The sequence below is a fragment of the Chenopodium quinoa genome, unplaced genomic scaffold (genome assembly GCF_001683475.1).
Source record: "Chenopodium quinoa cultivar QQ74 unplaced genomic scaffold, ASM168347v1, whole genome shotgun sequence".
NCBI lineage: Eukaryota > Viridiplantae > Streptophyta > Magnoliopsida > Caryophyllales > Amaranthaceae > Chenopodium > Chenopodium quinoa.
In genome coordinates this window covers 5,710,329-5,726,360 of record NW_018742309.1, presented here as the reverse complement: position 1 = coordinate 5,726,360, position 16,032 = coordinate 5,710,329, and the positions used below count along the sequence as shown (strand labels likewise).

The 16,032-nt window shown below is 33.6% G+C and overlaps 1 protein-coding gene and 1 pseudogene across 1 annotated transcript; both read right to left on the bottom strand.

Annotated features, from left to right (window-relative positions):
* Nucleotides 1–8,525: 8,525 nt before the first annotated feature.
* Nucleotides 8,526–9,748, bottom strand: LOC110687243. Its single transcript, XM_021863862.1, has 4 exons — nucleotides 9,744–9,748; nucleotides 9,198–9,469; nucleotides 8,932–9,107; nucleotides 8,526–8,798 (listed from the first exon to the last, which is right to left on the bottom strand). The coding sequence occupies exons 1-4, from the start codon at nucleotides 9,746–9,748 to the stop codon at nucleotides 8,526–8,528; spliced, it is 726 nt and encodes a 241-aa protein (XP_021719554.1).
* Nucleotides 9,604–11,033, bottom strand: LOC110687398 (annotated as a pseudogene).
* Nucleotides 11,034–16,032: the final 4,999 nt, after the last annotated feature.

Sequence of the window (16,032 nt, the reverse complement as noted above, 5' to 3'; positions counted from 1 at the left end):
AACTCTACATATGTCATAAATTACGTTAAGAAGTTTATGGTATCAATATATATTTGGAAGGACACATTAAATCTTTTCTAATTTTTTTTTTTTTAAAAGAAAATCTTTTCTAATCTTTTATTTATGTATAAGATTTATTTTCTATATAGATATTTAAAAAAGAAAAAAAAAACTTTACGGACACACCAAAAAATGACACGTGTCATTGCTGGTGTGTCTTTTAATATATAGTTATTATTGATTATTATTGACTCTTGAGATGATGTATTCTAAAGGCATATTTGCTATGCAAAACCTGATGCATAATTAAGGGTAATCTAGACATTTTGTCCACAAAATGTCATATTATTTTATTTTATTTTGAAACAAATGTCGTATTTTAATAATAAACAAGTTTTTAGGGCTCTAATCAATCATCTGTAAACGCTCAAATCCTTAGTCATATCCAATTTTAATGGGTTAGTTCTTGATGATTCTTCCAATAGACTGATTTATCTTTTACTTTGTACTTCATCTGTCTCTTTATTAAAGACCTATTTGGGTTTTTTTCACAGAAATTAAGAAAGTTGATGGAAATACATAAATGCATGTGGGGTTAGAGAGATAGAGAGAAAAAAAATGTGGTTGAGAATAATTGAAGAGATAGAGAGAGAAAGTGTTAGAAATTGATATAAAAAGCCATTATTAGACGAGCGCGCCCCGGTTGATCTTCATGATCAATTTACAAAACAAATCAAGGTGGCAAAAATGTAATAAACGTGAACAGTAACCATCCACCTAGCCATGTATGTGGTGGACAGTGGCGGACTTGGGCTTAGACCTGGTGGGTCAAGTGACTCACCAGGCCCAAAATTTTTTTTTAAGTTATTTAAAAAAAAAAAAAAAAAAAAAAAAAAAAAAAAAAAATTAAAATCAGTTACAGGAGAGACGGAGAGTTCAAGGCTTTCAAGCCCTAGCCTCTTCGTGCTCTGGCTTCTCCTTCTCCGCCTAATCGCCTCCATTCTTCTCTTCGTGAATCGTGACTTCTCCTTCAGTCCTTCTCCGCCTAATCGCCTCCATTCTTCTCTTCGTGAATCGTGAGTCGTGACTTCGCCTTCTCCGCCTAATCGCCTCCATTGTTAATCGCCTCATCTCCATTCTTCTGTTCGTGACTTCGCGTCCGAGGTTGTGGAAGATGACTAATTGACTTTCCCATCGTCACATTTATCAGGTTCGATCTTGTTTCTCTGTCTTGATTTAGTTTCAAATTTTTGGGTTTGATTGTCGTGGATTTTTGCATATATGTTCCTGTTGTTTTCGACATGTTCAATGTGTATTCGAATTTTTTTGGTTCAATCTTTGTGGGTGTATTTCAGCAAAATCGCTTCGTTTTTATTGGGGTTTATTTGATCATTATTTGTTTTCGATTTTTTGGCTTTATTTGGTCGATTGGTTTTCGATTATTTTGGGGTTTATTTGATCGATTTGTTTTCGATTTTTTGACTTTATTTGGTCGATTGGCTCATTTTATAATACAATGCCCTTTAATTTTGTTGATTGTTTGGTAATTTATTGTGTTTTTGTTTATTGATTGAGGGGGGTTATTAATCCCTGTTATTTGGTTTTGACTGTCGAAATGGATTAATGGGTCAATATATATTTTTGGTATGTATGCAGCTCAGTAAATTGGTTATTGGTATCATTGTTGTTTGCAATTGCAGCTTCTTTGAATGTGATATTGTCGATTAACAGGATTTTTAAATAATGGTATGAATGTATGATATGTTGATATGGTTTTATAGATTAGTATTCATTGATACTTAATTGATTAGTGATGATGGAACTGTTATCTATGGTGTGTTAGGTTCCAGTTTGGATTTTGGATGATTAGTGGGGAGCATCTGGGTGTATTTTGTTGATGGATGTCGAAATGGTTGTGGCTCGATAATTTTGGATTAATTTGAGGAGAGAATCTTATGAGTAGTATATTGTCAGATACTGAATATCGAGTATCAATGCTTATGTTTTCGTCTAACCCCTTTGGTTGGGACTGTAATTGGATGATCTTCACGACCAATTTTGCTAGGCTTTCATTTCTTTGGTTATATTTGGGGCTTTTGATGTGAAGCTTTTTGTTAATTATGTCAAATTCTATGATGTGTATGATCGAATATGTTACTTCTTTCATTTTGCACATCCAATATGCTTGTTTTGAGAAACCTATATAAATAAGATTTGACTTTTTATTTTTTTAAATTTTTTTTTTATGTTTTGTGGCCAAGTCACAAATTGGTTTTTACGGTTCTACCATTATGTCTTTGCAGGCTCATCTAGATTCAATCAATGAAGAAACGCAGAAGAAAGTTGGTAAGTTTTCTTTTTACCATTGCTTAAGTGGTGTTATTCTTGGCCTATGCTACTCTATGGATTGATTTGCTCTTCATGTCTAATGCTTGATTGTTTACGGTTAGAGAATGTATACAAATTACTCAACAAGTTTTTATATTCTCAACTTAATAACATAGATTCTATATATACATTTGGTGCCTTACTTTGGTATTTCCTTCCACCTCTCTTTCCTATGTTCACTGTTTTCATGTAAGATTTTAACATATTTGATTATCGATTGTGACTCACCAGTCGGAAAATCCTGGGTCCGCCACTGGTGGTGGATGGGAATTACTCAGCTAATGACTAGGCTATCCCTCATGGCCTCAAAAGTAACAAATGCCATCACCGTTAACTACTTTCCAATGGCAAGATTTGTCCTTTTTACATCCACATACTTTGTTCTTCTTTGTTGGTGTTCTACAATAAAAAATCCATTGTTCTGGCAAGTGAAGTTGCAACGATGCTAGATTGGTGTGAGTGATTTTGATATCTATTCTAACGGATTGTTGGTTAAGTCGATTACCATTAATCGATCACCATAAGTAAGTTCATATTTTTAGCATCTTTGGACACTGTTTTGTTTTGTTTTGTTTTGTTTTTTTTTTTTTTTTTTTTTTTTTAAATTTTTTTTTTTTCATCATATATAATGAGTATTCTGTCTTATGGTTATCACGGATTATTGAAATGTTTGTATTCCTGAAGTAAATTTTGTTGGTGAAGTAAATGTCTGGATTATTGAAGTGTTTGGATTCCTGAAGTAAGTGTTGTGTGATAATACGCATTCGATTAGTTGGGCGTGGATAGTATTTGTTTGTGTTTGTGTTTGTGTTAGAAGTTTGAAGACTCTGAACTAGTAGCCATGGAAGAGTGTAATGTTTCGCCCGTAGTTGGTGGGTGCATAGATAGTGGTTTGCAAGATAAGGGGAGCCGGGATAGGTGCAGATGTAGAGAGGAGCCATATTCCTATATTGGGCTTCACATACTTACAAATTGCAATATTGGGCTTCCCCGGTATAAACTACATTTTATACTCAATTACCCGATATCAAATTATCAATTATTCTAATCTGAGATTAATGATAACAACAACCAAAATTTCCTTTTTTTTACGGTCTAATTAATTTTTGTAATGAAATGCAATAACAATGACTAATGCCTTATAGGGTAATGTGGAATTATTTAATTACGTATTAATACAAAGTGGTATTATAAATAGTTGGTATTAAACCTTATTATACCGAAGTTAAAACAAATTAAAAAAAGTTAATATTCAATAGATTTTTTGTCCATACTTCTCAATACATTAATTGTGAAAAATTATTAATATTCAATATTTACAAGGGTAGTTGGCATTTCATTACACACATAAATTAAAAAAAAAAAAAAAATGGGTGGATGCATTTATGGCACATGTAGAAGCAAGTTTTATGACGGCAAAATTGTGCCGTAACGTACCCTTTCAACATCAATCACACGTCAATTGCATAAGTGGCAAAGAGGATGAGTTACAGCATGGGATATTACCATATTGTCCCCGGTTTAATGATGGAAATGTCTATTTTACCCCCTTGATTGACAAACTAAATTGATCAAGAAGATCAACATGTATTTTGCGTTATTAGACCATACCCACTTCTCAATTTAGTAACACATGTGAAATCTAAATTCCCAATGATGAGACTTTCTAAAGTATATTAATTCTAAGTTTTTTCAAAACAAAAAAAAATAAAATAAAAATCAAAACTTAAATAAATTACAAAATATATTTATAATATTGATAAGGGCCCACACTTTTTGTCAAATGAGACTCAAAGTTGGGTATCTAAACTTAACAGCTTTCTTTTAGAATTGCCAAGTTTAGATACCAACTTATTAGAATACTTTGTAAAAAATACTCTCTCTCTCTCCAAAAAAAAAACTCCCTCAAATCTCACCATTGGAGATGGTTTTAGTACAAAAAAGTGATGACATATTGACAACTCATTAAAAAGTGGAGAATATTCTCAAATAGTACAACCTTAAAATGCTAAGACCAATTCCATTGGTGAGACTCAACTTTGAGTATTGAAATACAAAATGAATTGTTTTTTACTTCCAATAGTAATACCCAACTTACTTATCAATTTAGCAACTCATGTGAAGTCTAATTTCCCAATGGTGGAGTCTCTAAAGTATACTAATATCACTTTCAATTTATGGCCCACCAAATCCATATTGTAAGTTTTTCAAAAATAAAAAAAAAATAAAAAAAAAAATTACAAAATATATTATAATATTGATAAAGGGCCCACACTTTTTGTCAAATGAAATTCAAAGTTGAGTATCTAAAGTTAGTAACTTTCTTTTGGATTTGCTAAATTTAAATACCAATGTATTGGTATCCTTTACAAAAAATACTCTCTCTTCTAAAAAAAACTCTCTCAAATCTCACCATTGGAGATGGTCAATAGATATTTAATTTTAATTTACCAAAAAATGACGAGGAGTATTTGATTGTATAGGTTTTTTCGGAACATTTGTTTGTTCTCTCAGGTTGGCCAGCTTGGACACTTGTTTATTTTTGAATAAATCAATTGGAAAAGAAAAAAAAAAATAAAATTAACTTATCTAAGGTTTATACTGTATGTTTTATCAGAGATGTTAGGTCAAGAATTAATGTTAATTAGGCAAGCTTATCTATGTTTATTAGAGTGGTTAGTGCTGCTCTCTTTAATTTGTGCAAACGATACACAGAAGTTTAATTCATGGAAGGTATAAGATTATTGTTGAACTATTTACCGTGTGCGAATTTCAAAATTTCTTACTCGTTTCCATATTTGTGCGTATCGTATATCCAATTTATTAAGAAATGTCTCAATTTGCGTATTTACGTTTTTAATACGCAAAACGAGGCATTTACTTTTTTTTGTCAAATTTGAGCTCAACTTAGATCTTATAAAGACATAAATGGCCTCCAAAACCTTTAACGGAACATTTTCCAACACACAAATCGATAAAAAATATTAATAAGTGAAGAGTGAACCCCATTAACAGAATATGTTAACAGTGGGATAACGGCAATGTTACTTTATGATTGATAAGTTATAATTTGTAACTCGCTAATTAAGGGGTACAATGTAGAAAAGTAAAATTAAGAGGATTACTGTGTAGAAAAACCCTATATTCACTTTCCTTCCTTTTTTTCCCAAAAATCTTAACTTATACAAATATTATTGAGTCTTGACTCTGAATATTTAAACTCATATCCCCTTCATTCATTAAAATTTAATCTTACCCATTTATCAAGGTTCGCTTTCTAAAGCTTGTTAAATTGATAATCTAGATTGGCTTGAGCTCGAGCTCAGATATATTTCAGCTACTAGTGAGCTAACTTTGAATTAAAACGAGGCATTTTTTAAAACGTAAATTGAGGTATTTACGTTTATTTTTTGTCAAATATGAGCTCAATTTGTATCCTTAATAGACAAAATAGCCCCAAAATAGTGTATCGTACGGGAACTAAACTAGGTTATTCTAAATAGGGGTGACAAAAACTGACCCGACCCGAAAACCCGACCCGAACCCGACCTGAAAATAGCGGGTTTGGGTTGAGATTTTCGACCCGAAAACTTAAATGGGTTGACACGAACCCGACCCGAAATTAAATAGGTTAGGTTAAGGTTGAAAATCTCAACCCGAAAATTACCCACTTAACCCGAAATTATTTTCGGGTCAAAATCAGGTCGGGTTCAGGTCGGGTCAATCCGAACCCAACCTTAAAAAAAAGTCTTACAAAAAAAAATAAAAAATAAAAAAGAAACTAAAACTACTACTAGGCCAAGGCCCCAAACCCCAAGCCCAAATCTTTAAACAAAAACCGTAAGTGCCTTATATTGAGCTTGAAACCCTAACACTCACTCTTACTCTCATTCTCTCAGCCTCTTATCTCATCTCAGCCGTTTTCACATTTCCCTCTCTTAAAAAATTTCATTCTCAATTTCTCTGTTTCTCCTCAAAACCCTAACCCTAAATCGGTTCAAGCAATCAAGCTTAACGTCTCAGCTCTTAATAGATCAAAGGTAATTTTTAACTTTTAGTTAATTGTTTTTGTTTTCGTTTCGGTTGTTTTTTTCGATCTCAAGTTCTCTATATTCGATTTTTTTGAATGATCTCCAGTTCTCCAACTTCTCCTCCAAGCCGTCATCTTAATATGCCTAAGATTTTTGTTCTTAATTTCTATTTTTGATTTGTTTTTTTTATGGGAAAGGGTAGATCCGTAGATCGATAGATTTGTTGTTGACTTGTTGTTTAATTTATATTTCTGTTTTCTTTTTCTAACATTTGCAAATCAGATATTAAGATTAACATTTTCTGTTGTTGATTTGTTGTTCATATCCTCAACTACACTTTTCGGTTGATCTGCAATTCTCCATCTTCAAATCTTTCACCTTCATCTTCAAATCTTCCTCTACTTCTAAGGTAATTTTCTGTTTTACTTTTTCGTTGTTTTTTTTTTTAAATTTTTTTTTTATTTCAGTTTTTGTATTCGATTGTGTTGATGTTCTTGGTTAATAATTGTAATATGATAAATTTTTTGTTGATTTGTTGTTTGACGAGAAAAAGTATAGTGCATGTCTTTTTTATTTTTGTTTTTTTCTGATTTGTTGGTGATTTGTTGTTCTTGATTTTTTGCTGATTTGTTGTTGATTTCTTGCTAATTTTTATTGCTTTCTTACTGATTTGTTCTTGCTGTTTTGGTTGTTTTTCCTGAGATGTTGCTAATTTGTTGTTCTTGCTAATTTGGTTGTTCTTGAGTTGTCTTTTTAATTGTTTTATTTTGTTATATTTTTTTGCAGCAGTTATGGACACCCATCATCCCCTTGTACAACAGCTTTCTTCTGGGAATATGAGAAGATTCAGGAGATTGTAACTTTAAATACATTTGTTTCTTTTTAATTATGGTTTGTAATTTGTTAAGACTTTATTTTGGTATGTAATAGTTAATTAGGCATTTAGACTTCTTATACTTTATTTGGTTTTTATTGAAAATTTAAGTTTGAAAATTAAGTTTGAAGACATTAGGTAAAAAAAAAAATCAGGTTTTATTAACGGTTAAGTAGTCAATCAGGCTAAAAAATCAGGTTATTCAAGTAAAAAAAAAAATAAATAAAAAATCATGTCAAATCAGGTCGTTTTCAGGATGACCCGAACCTGAAAATATCAGGTTCAGGTTGGGGTTTTCAACCCAAAAACTTAAATGGATCAGGTTCAGGTTGGGGGTTAGCTGACCCGAAACCCGAAAACCCGAACACGAACCCGACCTGACCTGATCCGTTTGCCACCCCTAATTCTAAAGATAGAGTTAAGTTTTATGCCAATCTACAGCAACACTACTAGTCTACTATATTTTTGCTCTCTAGTTGAAGTGACCAAGCGAGATAAGATAATTTCACAAAACAAAAAAATCTTAATAAGTAACATGATCAGTTTGTAAATTTACATGTCTCCTACGAAATATTCTTCTCGTTGCTATGCTAAACTTTGGATAGACTTCAAAGTACCGAATAGAAGTAATTCTAGCCTTCTAGGTGCCGAGACGTCTGAACTCTGAACTATATCAATGACTCAAATTTTTTTTATTTTTATTTTCCAATCTACATTAATATCAAGGAAATCAAAATGATAACATAATATTTACAAATTATAAAATGCTAAGAGCTTAAATAATACTTCATATATATACGTAGTATATTTTTTTGCAACATACTTTTACAATGTTTTACATATTCCGATCATTATTTGACCTTCTTTAGTTTTGTGATTTATATGGATTGAAGAATATAATATAATCAGATCTATCTTTTTTCTGTTTTTATAAGAAATAATTAGAGTTATCTTGCTAGGTTTTTCTTATCATATGCAGGGCCGTTTCAGAAATTTCGGTGGCCTGGGACGAAGACACAAATTGGGGGCCCTAATTCACATATAATACTTTAAAATAAAATAAAAATTAGGTAGGCAAAAAAATACATATTTTATTACGCATAATAATCTTTAAAAACATCAAATTTCATATAGATAAAACATTGAAATCAAAGCCTAAACGTTCATATGAAAATATTTCTACGAGCCTTTCTAGATGCAAAGTCACTAATAATAGTTTCTACATTAATATGTTATAACATATTTTTCTCAATACATAAAGTAGCTAGACCATTCAACCTTTCTTGTGACATTGAAGATCTCAAGTAGGTATTTAGTAATTTTAACTTTGAAAAACTTCTTTCAGCAGATGGAACTGTCACCGACATAGTTAATAGGATTCGATAGGCAATAGAAACATTTGGATAACAATCTGCAGCTTTGACAAACTCAAGGATTTCAAATGCTGACATCAAATCATTTGGCAAAGTCATTTGCAACACTTTCAATTTAAAAAAAAAGATCATCTGCATCAACATCCGAAAAATTATTATGAGTAATAGTAGTCATAAAACTTGTGCAAGATTTTCTTAAATCGTCATTATCCAATGATTTCAACCTTTTTGCATTGAATAAAAAACCAAAAATGTTATCAAATACCTCCAATTGCTCAAATCTAATTTTCAAAGAAGCTATTGCAATATCAACAACCACCAAAAAATAATTGACTCTAAAAGATTCCTCGGATGATTGTATTTCCTCATCATTATCGTCATTCTCATTCTCATCAAATTGTCTTTTTCTAGTGATGCGATGCTTTATTGGAAATGTTGGCTCTATATCCGTATCAAGTGCAAGGATTTTGGCAGTATTCAAACTAGATTCAAATCCTTAAATTCTATATTTCTCAAAATATGTGATCATACCTTGCACTTCATTCATTACAACTCCAATACTCATGGATTTAGATTGCAACTTTTTACTCACAATGTTAATAGCAAATAAAATGTCATACCAAATTACCATGCCAAGTAAAAACTCAAAACTTGCAAGAGAATTAGCCAAACTTTCGGCTTCACTTTTTGTTTTAGCAATATTAGCGTCATCACCACTAGAATTATACAATTCCAACAAAGCTAATCTAATTTGAGGAGATTGAAACCTTATAGCTTTAACACTCTTAATTCGACTCTCCCATCTAGTATTGCACAAAGATTTAACAGTTAAACTCAGGACATTGTCAACTAAAATCTTCCACCTTTTAGTGGAATGTGCAAATAATATGTATATACGTTGTACAATTCCAAAAAAAGAAATACCTTTAACACAAGAATGTGCCATATCAGAAAGAGTGAGATTAAGACTATGACAAGCACATGGCATATATAAAGCCCTTGGATTAATTTCAAGCAATCTCTTTTGAACCCCTTGGTGTTTCTCTTTCATATTAGAGCCATACCTTGCCCCCTTACATCATCAATATCCAAATCAAGGGACTTATATACATCTAAAAATTAATTAAAAAGTCTCAAACCAGAAGTATCATCTACTCTTAAGAATTCTAAAAAAAACTCTTCTATCTTGATTTTATCACTTGATACATTCACACATCTTACTATCAAAGTCATTTGTTCTTGATGGCTCACATCAGGGGTACAATCAAGGATTACAGAAAAATATTTTGACTCTTTTATTATTTTTATCATTGAAGTCCGAACACCATGAGATAAAAGATAAATAAGCTCATTTTGAATTTGAGGACCAAGGTAATGTTTGTGAATTTCTTGGCTTTGAATACGTCTAACATGATCTTGCATTGCCAAATCAAATTCAGCTATCATTTCAATTAAGCCCAAAAAATTACCATTACTATCATCATAAAGTTTTCCACTAGATCCATGAAAAGCTAAATTATTTTTAGCTAGACATTTCACAACAGAAACAATTCGAATTAAGACTTGCCTCCAACGCTTTTTTTCCTTTGAAATTGACTCTTGCAAGTCTTTATCAATGCCTTTATTCAATTCTAATCTCACTCTTGTTTCATACCAAGTGTTCATATTAGTCATATGCTCAACACTATTCTCATGTAATTTGAGTTTCTCACCAAGATATTTCCAATCATTCACCAAGATATTCTAATTTGAGATGTGAACAATTTACAACAAAAACAATATACTTTATCAGCTAATTTTTGTAAACCAACCATTTTCTATCAAAAGTCTCACCATTACTCAACTTCTTAGTATAATAGGCATATGAATAATGCCTTAATTTGTCATCAATTGGAAACACAAGGTTCAAATCTCTAATAGAACCTTTTTATATCAAAATATCCCTTCCTTTAATGTCAAGATTACCCCAATTTTTAGGATCATAAATATCTAAAGGAGGAACTACTTGATCAATGCCAACATCATTAACATCAGATGTATTTGGTACATTCGCTGGTTCATTCATATTAGTCGCATCCTCATTAGGCTCATTTGCCTCATTATCACGATTTTCATTATTTATATTCTCATTAATTGTTCATGATTTTCATCTTCACCCAATTCATTAGAAGACTCTTCTACTTGTACTACTTTAGTAAAAAATTTGTCAATGGCACCCTTTTGAGATTCTATTAACTCTTCTGCCCGTTTTCTTTTTTTCCTCTTATCATTACCAGATAAATATTTTCTAGGAAACATTCTATCAAACAATGCCAATAATAAATTAATAAGTATATAGAAAAGAATAAAAACACCTGATTATTGAAGTAATTGAACAAAAGACTTAGTACGCTCATTTTGCACTCCAAACAAATGTCATCTCAAGTAATCAAATCTGAAAAATAGGAAACAATTGAAACAAAAATTTTTCGCTCTCGTCGACGGTCGAAGGACTGAAACAATTAAAATTAACCAAATAAAAATACAATTACATAATTACATTATGATTATTTAGGAATGAAAAAGTATAAAATTAAAAAGTTAAATAAGAATTAACCTTAGCATACTAGCAATCTAGCATTTTGATGAAATGATGGTCCCGTAGGCTGTAGCTCTCATCGACGGTCAAAGGACTCAAAGCAAATCAAGCAATCAGGGCCGTAGCAAATCAAGGAAATAAGAAATTACTCCAATTAGAACAATCAAAGTTATCAAACGAACCAATTCAATCAATGAATTAGATAATTTTTTCCCCCAATTTTATAATTCTTGATTGAAAGAAATTGTAAAGATTATGAAATCTTAATAGAAAGAAAAGATTTTGATGAATAAAGTAGAATATACAAAGAGGATTATATATAATTAGATAAATTCCCATTGATAATTGAAGGATAAAATTACCGTTTATCATAATCACGAAAGAGAAGGAATTAATTTGACTGAAAATTGAATTGAGATACATTTTGAAGAACAAAATCACCGACAAAAGGGGATAAAATTGAATTAATGACAGTTTTTTTTTTTGGGTTAATCAAAATTCACTTAGGAAAGTGAATATTTTGGGAGAAAAATTAGGGAGGAAGGAGGTTGAACAGCGAAATTGGCGTTTGAAATTCTTCTGAAACTCAATGTTTTGCTAATTGCTATAATACGTTTCTTCCTTTTTTTTCTTTTATTTTTTGTTATTTTTTTATAAATAATTATTTTGGGGTCTTTATTAAATCTGAAGATGGGCTTTTGGTTTGGGGGCCCAGGGGGGTCGCCCCACCTGCCCTGGCCTTGCTACGGCCCTAATCATATGTACCTTTAAATATCAATTTTTAAAATTTTATACTAATAAATGATGTATAAGATATGAATAATTATTGAGGATATATTTCGGAAATCATAGGATATATTTTGTGACTATATTTTATGGCTAGAATACCTTTTGGGTTATCTTTGGTTAGTTTCCTAATTTTATCATATTAGGGTAAGCTTGTATTATATATGTGTGATTGGAGCCATCAATGAGAATCAAGCTATTGTGTTTATTCAATTTAGCATGATATTTGACATGGTATCAAGAGCAGGTTGAATTTCTTTCATTTTTTTAACCCACAAACATGACCGGAGATGATGCACCACCACCTCCGCCACCTCCTCCAACCAAAATTAAACCGAATTCTCCTTTTTACTTGGGTCACAAGATCAACCCGGGGATTTCATTACCCCTTCTCGATTAAAATCTAACAATTACGATGATTGGGCTGCTGATATGCAAATTGCGTTGGAGGCTAGACGTAAATTTGTGTTCTTAGACGGTACTATTAACGCCCTTGTTTCGCCATGTACACAGTTAGATTGGACGACCCTTAGTGCGATGTTGATTTCTTGGATTACCAATACTATTGATCCAGAGGTACGATCTTCCCTTTCTAAATTTCGTGAAGCTAGGTTATTATGGGAGCATCTCAAGAAACGATTTGCTCAAACCAATGGCCCTAGAATTCAGCAATTAAGATCTTCGATTGCTAAGTGTGAACAAACTCGTACTATGCTTGTCTCGGTTTATTATGGCAAATTGCATTCCTTGTGGCAAGAGTTGGATCACCATGAGCCATTAATTTCATGTTCTTGTTGTTTAAAGTGTGTTGCCAGTCAATTAGATGAAGCTAGGCGAGAGAAATTGAAATTACATGATTTTTTAATGGGCTTGTACTCTAATTTTTATGCTTCCTTGAGTTTTAATATATTGTCTCAAGATCCTCTCCTTAGCCTAGACCGTGCATATCAGTTGGTTGTGCAGGAGGAAAGAGTACGAGCAGCAAAGCAGGAGCAAGAACAAAAGCCTTTCTAGGCGATTGGCTTTGCTGTCCGTACAACAATAGCTCGTGGCTATGAGAATACAGATCATGGTCGAGCGGGGCATGGTTCAGTGTGTGCTAAGTGCAGGATGGTGGGTCATGAGACCTCGAGTTGTTGGTTGGATAAAACTTGTAATTATTGCAAGAAGCGTGGCCATGTGGAGGAAAAATGCTTTGATCTACATGGAAGACCTCCCCCAAGAGATGGCAGCTAGGGAGGGAAATATTCGACTGGTCGTGGTCAAGGTTTGGTGAGAGCCAATGCTGTTTCGGGTTCTAATGCTCCTACCAAAAGCTCCTCTTCTCAAGGACAAGTGCTCTCAAGTGAACAATGGAAGGCTATCACGGGTTTGTTTGGTAATGCAAATGTTCCTGCAAATCGTTTGAATGGTAAGTTTGATGTTACTTCTTGGATTATAGACACTGGAGCAACCCATCATGTTACTGGAGAAAAATCTTGGTTGATTGATACTCAGAATTTTAAATGTCCTGTTGGTTTACCTAATGGTGATACTGTCGTGGCTTCTTTGATTGGATCTGTTCGTTTTTCGAACAAAATCACTCTCACAGGGGTTCTTTATGTTCCTTATTTGAGTTGTAATTTACTTTCTGTGTCACAACTTACCGATGAGCTTAACTGCATTGTCTAATTTAACCCTTATATGTGTGCTATTCAAGACCAAACGAAGGAGTTGATTGGAACGGGAGATAGGAGAGACGGATTCAGTGCATTATGTTGGCGTTGGTGAAGCGACCTCAAATTTGGAGTTGTGGCATCGTCGAATGGGTCATCCTTTCGAGAAAGTAGTTAAGTTACTTCCTCATGTTAGTAGCAATAAAGATTGTCTAGATAAGGGGTGTGAAGTATGTATGCGTGCTAATTATGCTAGAGATAAATTTCCTTTAAGTGATAGTAGGGCTTCTAGAATTTTTGAGAAAATACATTGTGATTTGTGGGGTCCATATCAACATGTTTCATCGTGTGGAGCTCGTTATTTTTAGACTATCGTTGATGATTATTCTAGAGTAGTTTGGATTTATTTGTTGGTTGATAAAACCGAAGTTTTTAGAATGTTTATGGCTTTTGTTGCAATGGTTGATAGAAAATTTTCACAAACTAGTAAAATTGTGCAAAGTGATAATGGTACTGAGTTTAATTGCTTGCATGATTATTTTGTTGCTTCGGGTATCATTTTCCAAACCTCTTGTGTCGGAACTCCACAATAAAATAGGAGGGTTGAGCGCAAAAACATTCTTAACGTTGGGAGAGCTTTGAGATTTCAAGCTGATTTACCTATTTATTTTTGGGGTGAGTGTGTTCTTGCTGCTGCTCATCTTATTAACCGTACACCCACACCCTTGCTCTAAAATAAAACTCCCTTCGAAATTCTTTTCAATAAAACACTTTCTTTTTATGCAATTTGCACTTTCGGATGTTTGTGTTATGCCCATAATCAAAAAACAAATGGTGATAAATTTGCAAGTCGGAGTAGGAAATGTGTTTTTGTGGGATATCCCTTTGGGAAGAAAGGATGGAAAGTGTATGACCTTGAGTCGAAAGTTTATTTTGTCTCTCGTGATGTGAAATTTGTTGAGGGAGTGTTCCCTTTTGATACACCGGCTGTTGTGAATATAACGTCGATATCCTATGATAATGGAGACATTCATGAGGATTTTTTGGGGTATGAGGTATTTGATGATGGTGAGGTGAATATTGATGATGCTCGGGTGGTAGTCGAAGAAGTGCAAGCTGCCACGAGGGCAGAGGGAGCTGCCCCACATCCTGTGGGCGCAGCAGATTCTGCGACTGGGCAGGAAGTTCGCCCAGCCAACGCACCTGTTGCAGGAAATCCTGCGGGCGCAGGGCCTGATCCGCAGCCAAGCAGCCCAGCTACTGCCTCACTTTCTGGATTTTTAGTGGCAGCTGGGCCAAGTGAGCATAGTAGCATAGCAGATGTAGTGCACAACAGCATCACCGCAAATGCCGAACAGCTCTAGGACCCCTCTGAGTAGCCCCAGCCGGAAGTCTTGGGTAAGGGTCACCGTTAGAAATTTCCATCGTTCAAGCTTCGAGATTATGTGACTCATTCCGTTTTTGCTAATAATCAGTCTCCGTCCTCTCCACCGTCCAACACTCCTTCAGGTACGCCTTATCCTTTGGCACACTATATAAATTGTGGCATGTTTTCTGTGAATTATCGAAAATTCCTTGCACCTGTTGTTTAGGAAAAGGATCCAAAATCCTATAAAGAAGCCATGAATTTTGAAGGTTGGCGACGTTCTATGAAAGAAGAAATAAGGGCATTAGAAGACAACAAAACTTGGACATTAGATCATCTTCCTCCCGGCAAGAAGGCTCCAGGCAGTTAATGGGTGTATAAGACAAAATTTTTGTCTAATGGTGATATTGAACGTCTCAAGTCTTGCTTAGTTGTCTTTGGTTATCATCAAAAAGAAGGTATCGATTATGGTTCTAGTTGCAAAAATGACTACTGTGTGTGCTTTCCTTGCTATAGCCACTTCTAAAAATTGGGAGCTTTATCAAACCAATGTGTTGGGTTTTGTGATGTCAAACATCACACGGAAGGAAACCAGCCCAAAGTCCGCACACAAATTAAAGTAACTAAGCATGTATTAAAACCATGATCACATGATTAACAAGAAGAGAGAGAAAGAATCATTACCCTTGAAGCGTGCTTCGCTCTCACTTAGAGCTCGGACTTGAAAGCGTAGAGTCCTGTAAATGCGCGAACCTCCGACGCCTAACACCCTCGCTCCCCGAACCGAGCCGGCCCTTACCCCGAAGCTTAGTCGGGACTAGGCCAAAAATAACTTAGAGTATTAGAACGAAGGTTTTCTCTTCTTGAAGATCCCTTCAAGTTCACAACTCAAGTGTTCCTTCCCAATGCCAAATGATTGGTATTTATAAGGAAAGGAGCCCTTGAAATCTCATCTCCCATCAATGTGAGAGAGTTAAAAAA

What these genes read in the sequence shown, in the direction of transcription:
- LOC110687243 (XM_021863862.1), bottom strand. An exon ending in TGTAATGAATGAAGTGCAAG is followed by an intron (nt 9,108 to 9,197) that starts GTATGATCACAT and finishes ATACGGATATAG; the next exon opens with AGCCAACATTTCCAATAAAG. An exon ending in TTAGATTTGAGCAATTGGAG is followed by an intron (nt 8,799 to 8,931) that starts GTATTTGATAAC and finishes ATGTTGATGCAG; the next exon opens with ATGATCTTTTTTTTTAAATT.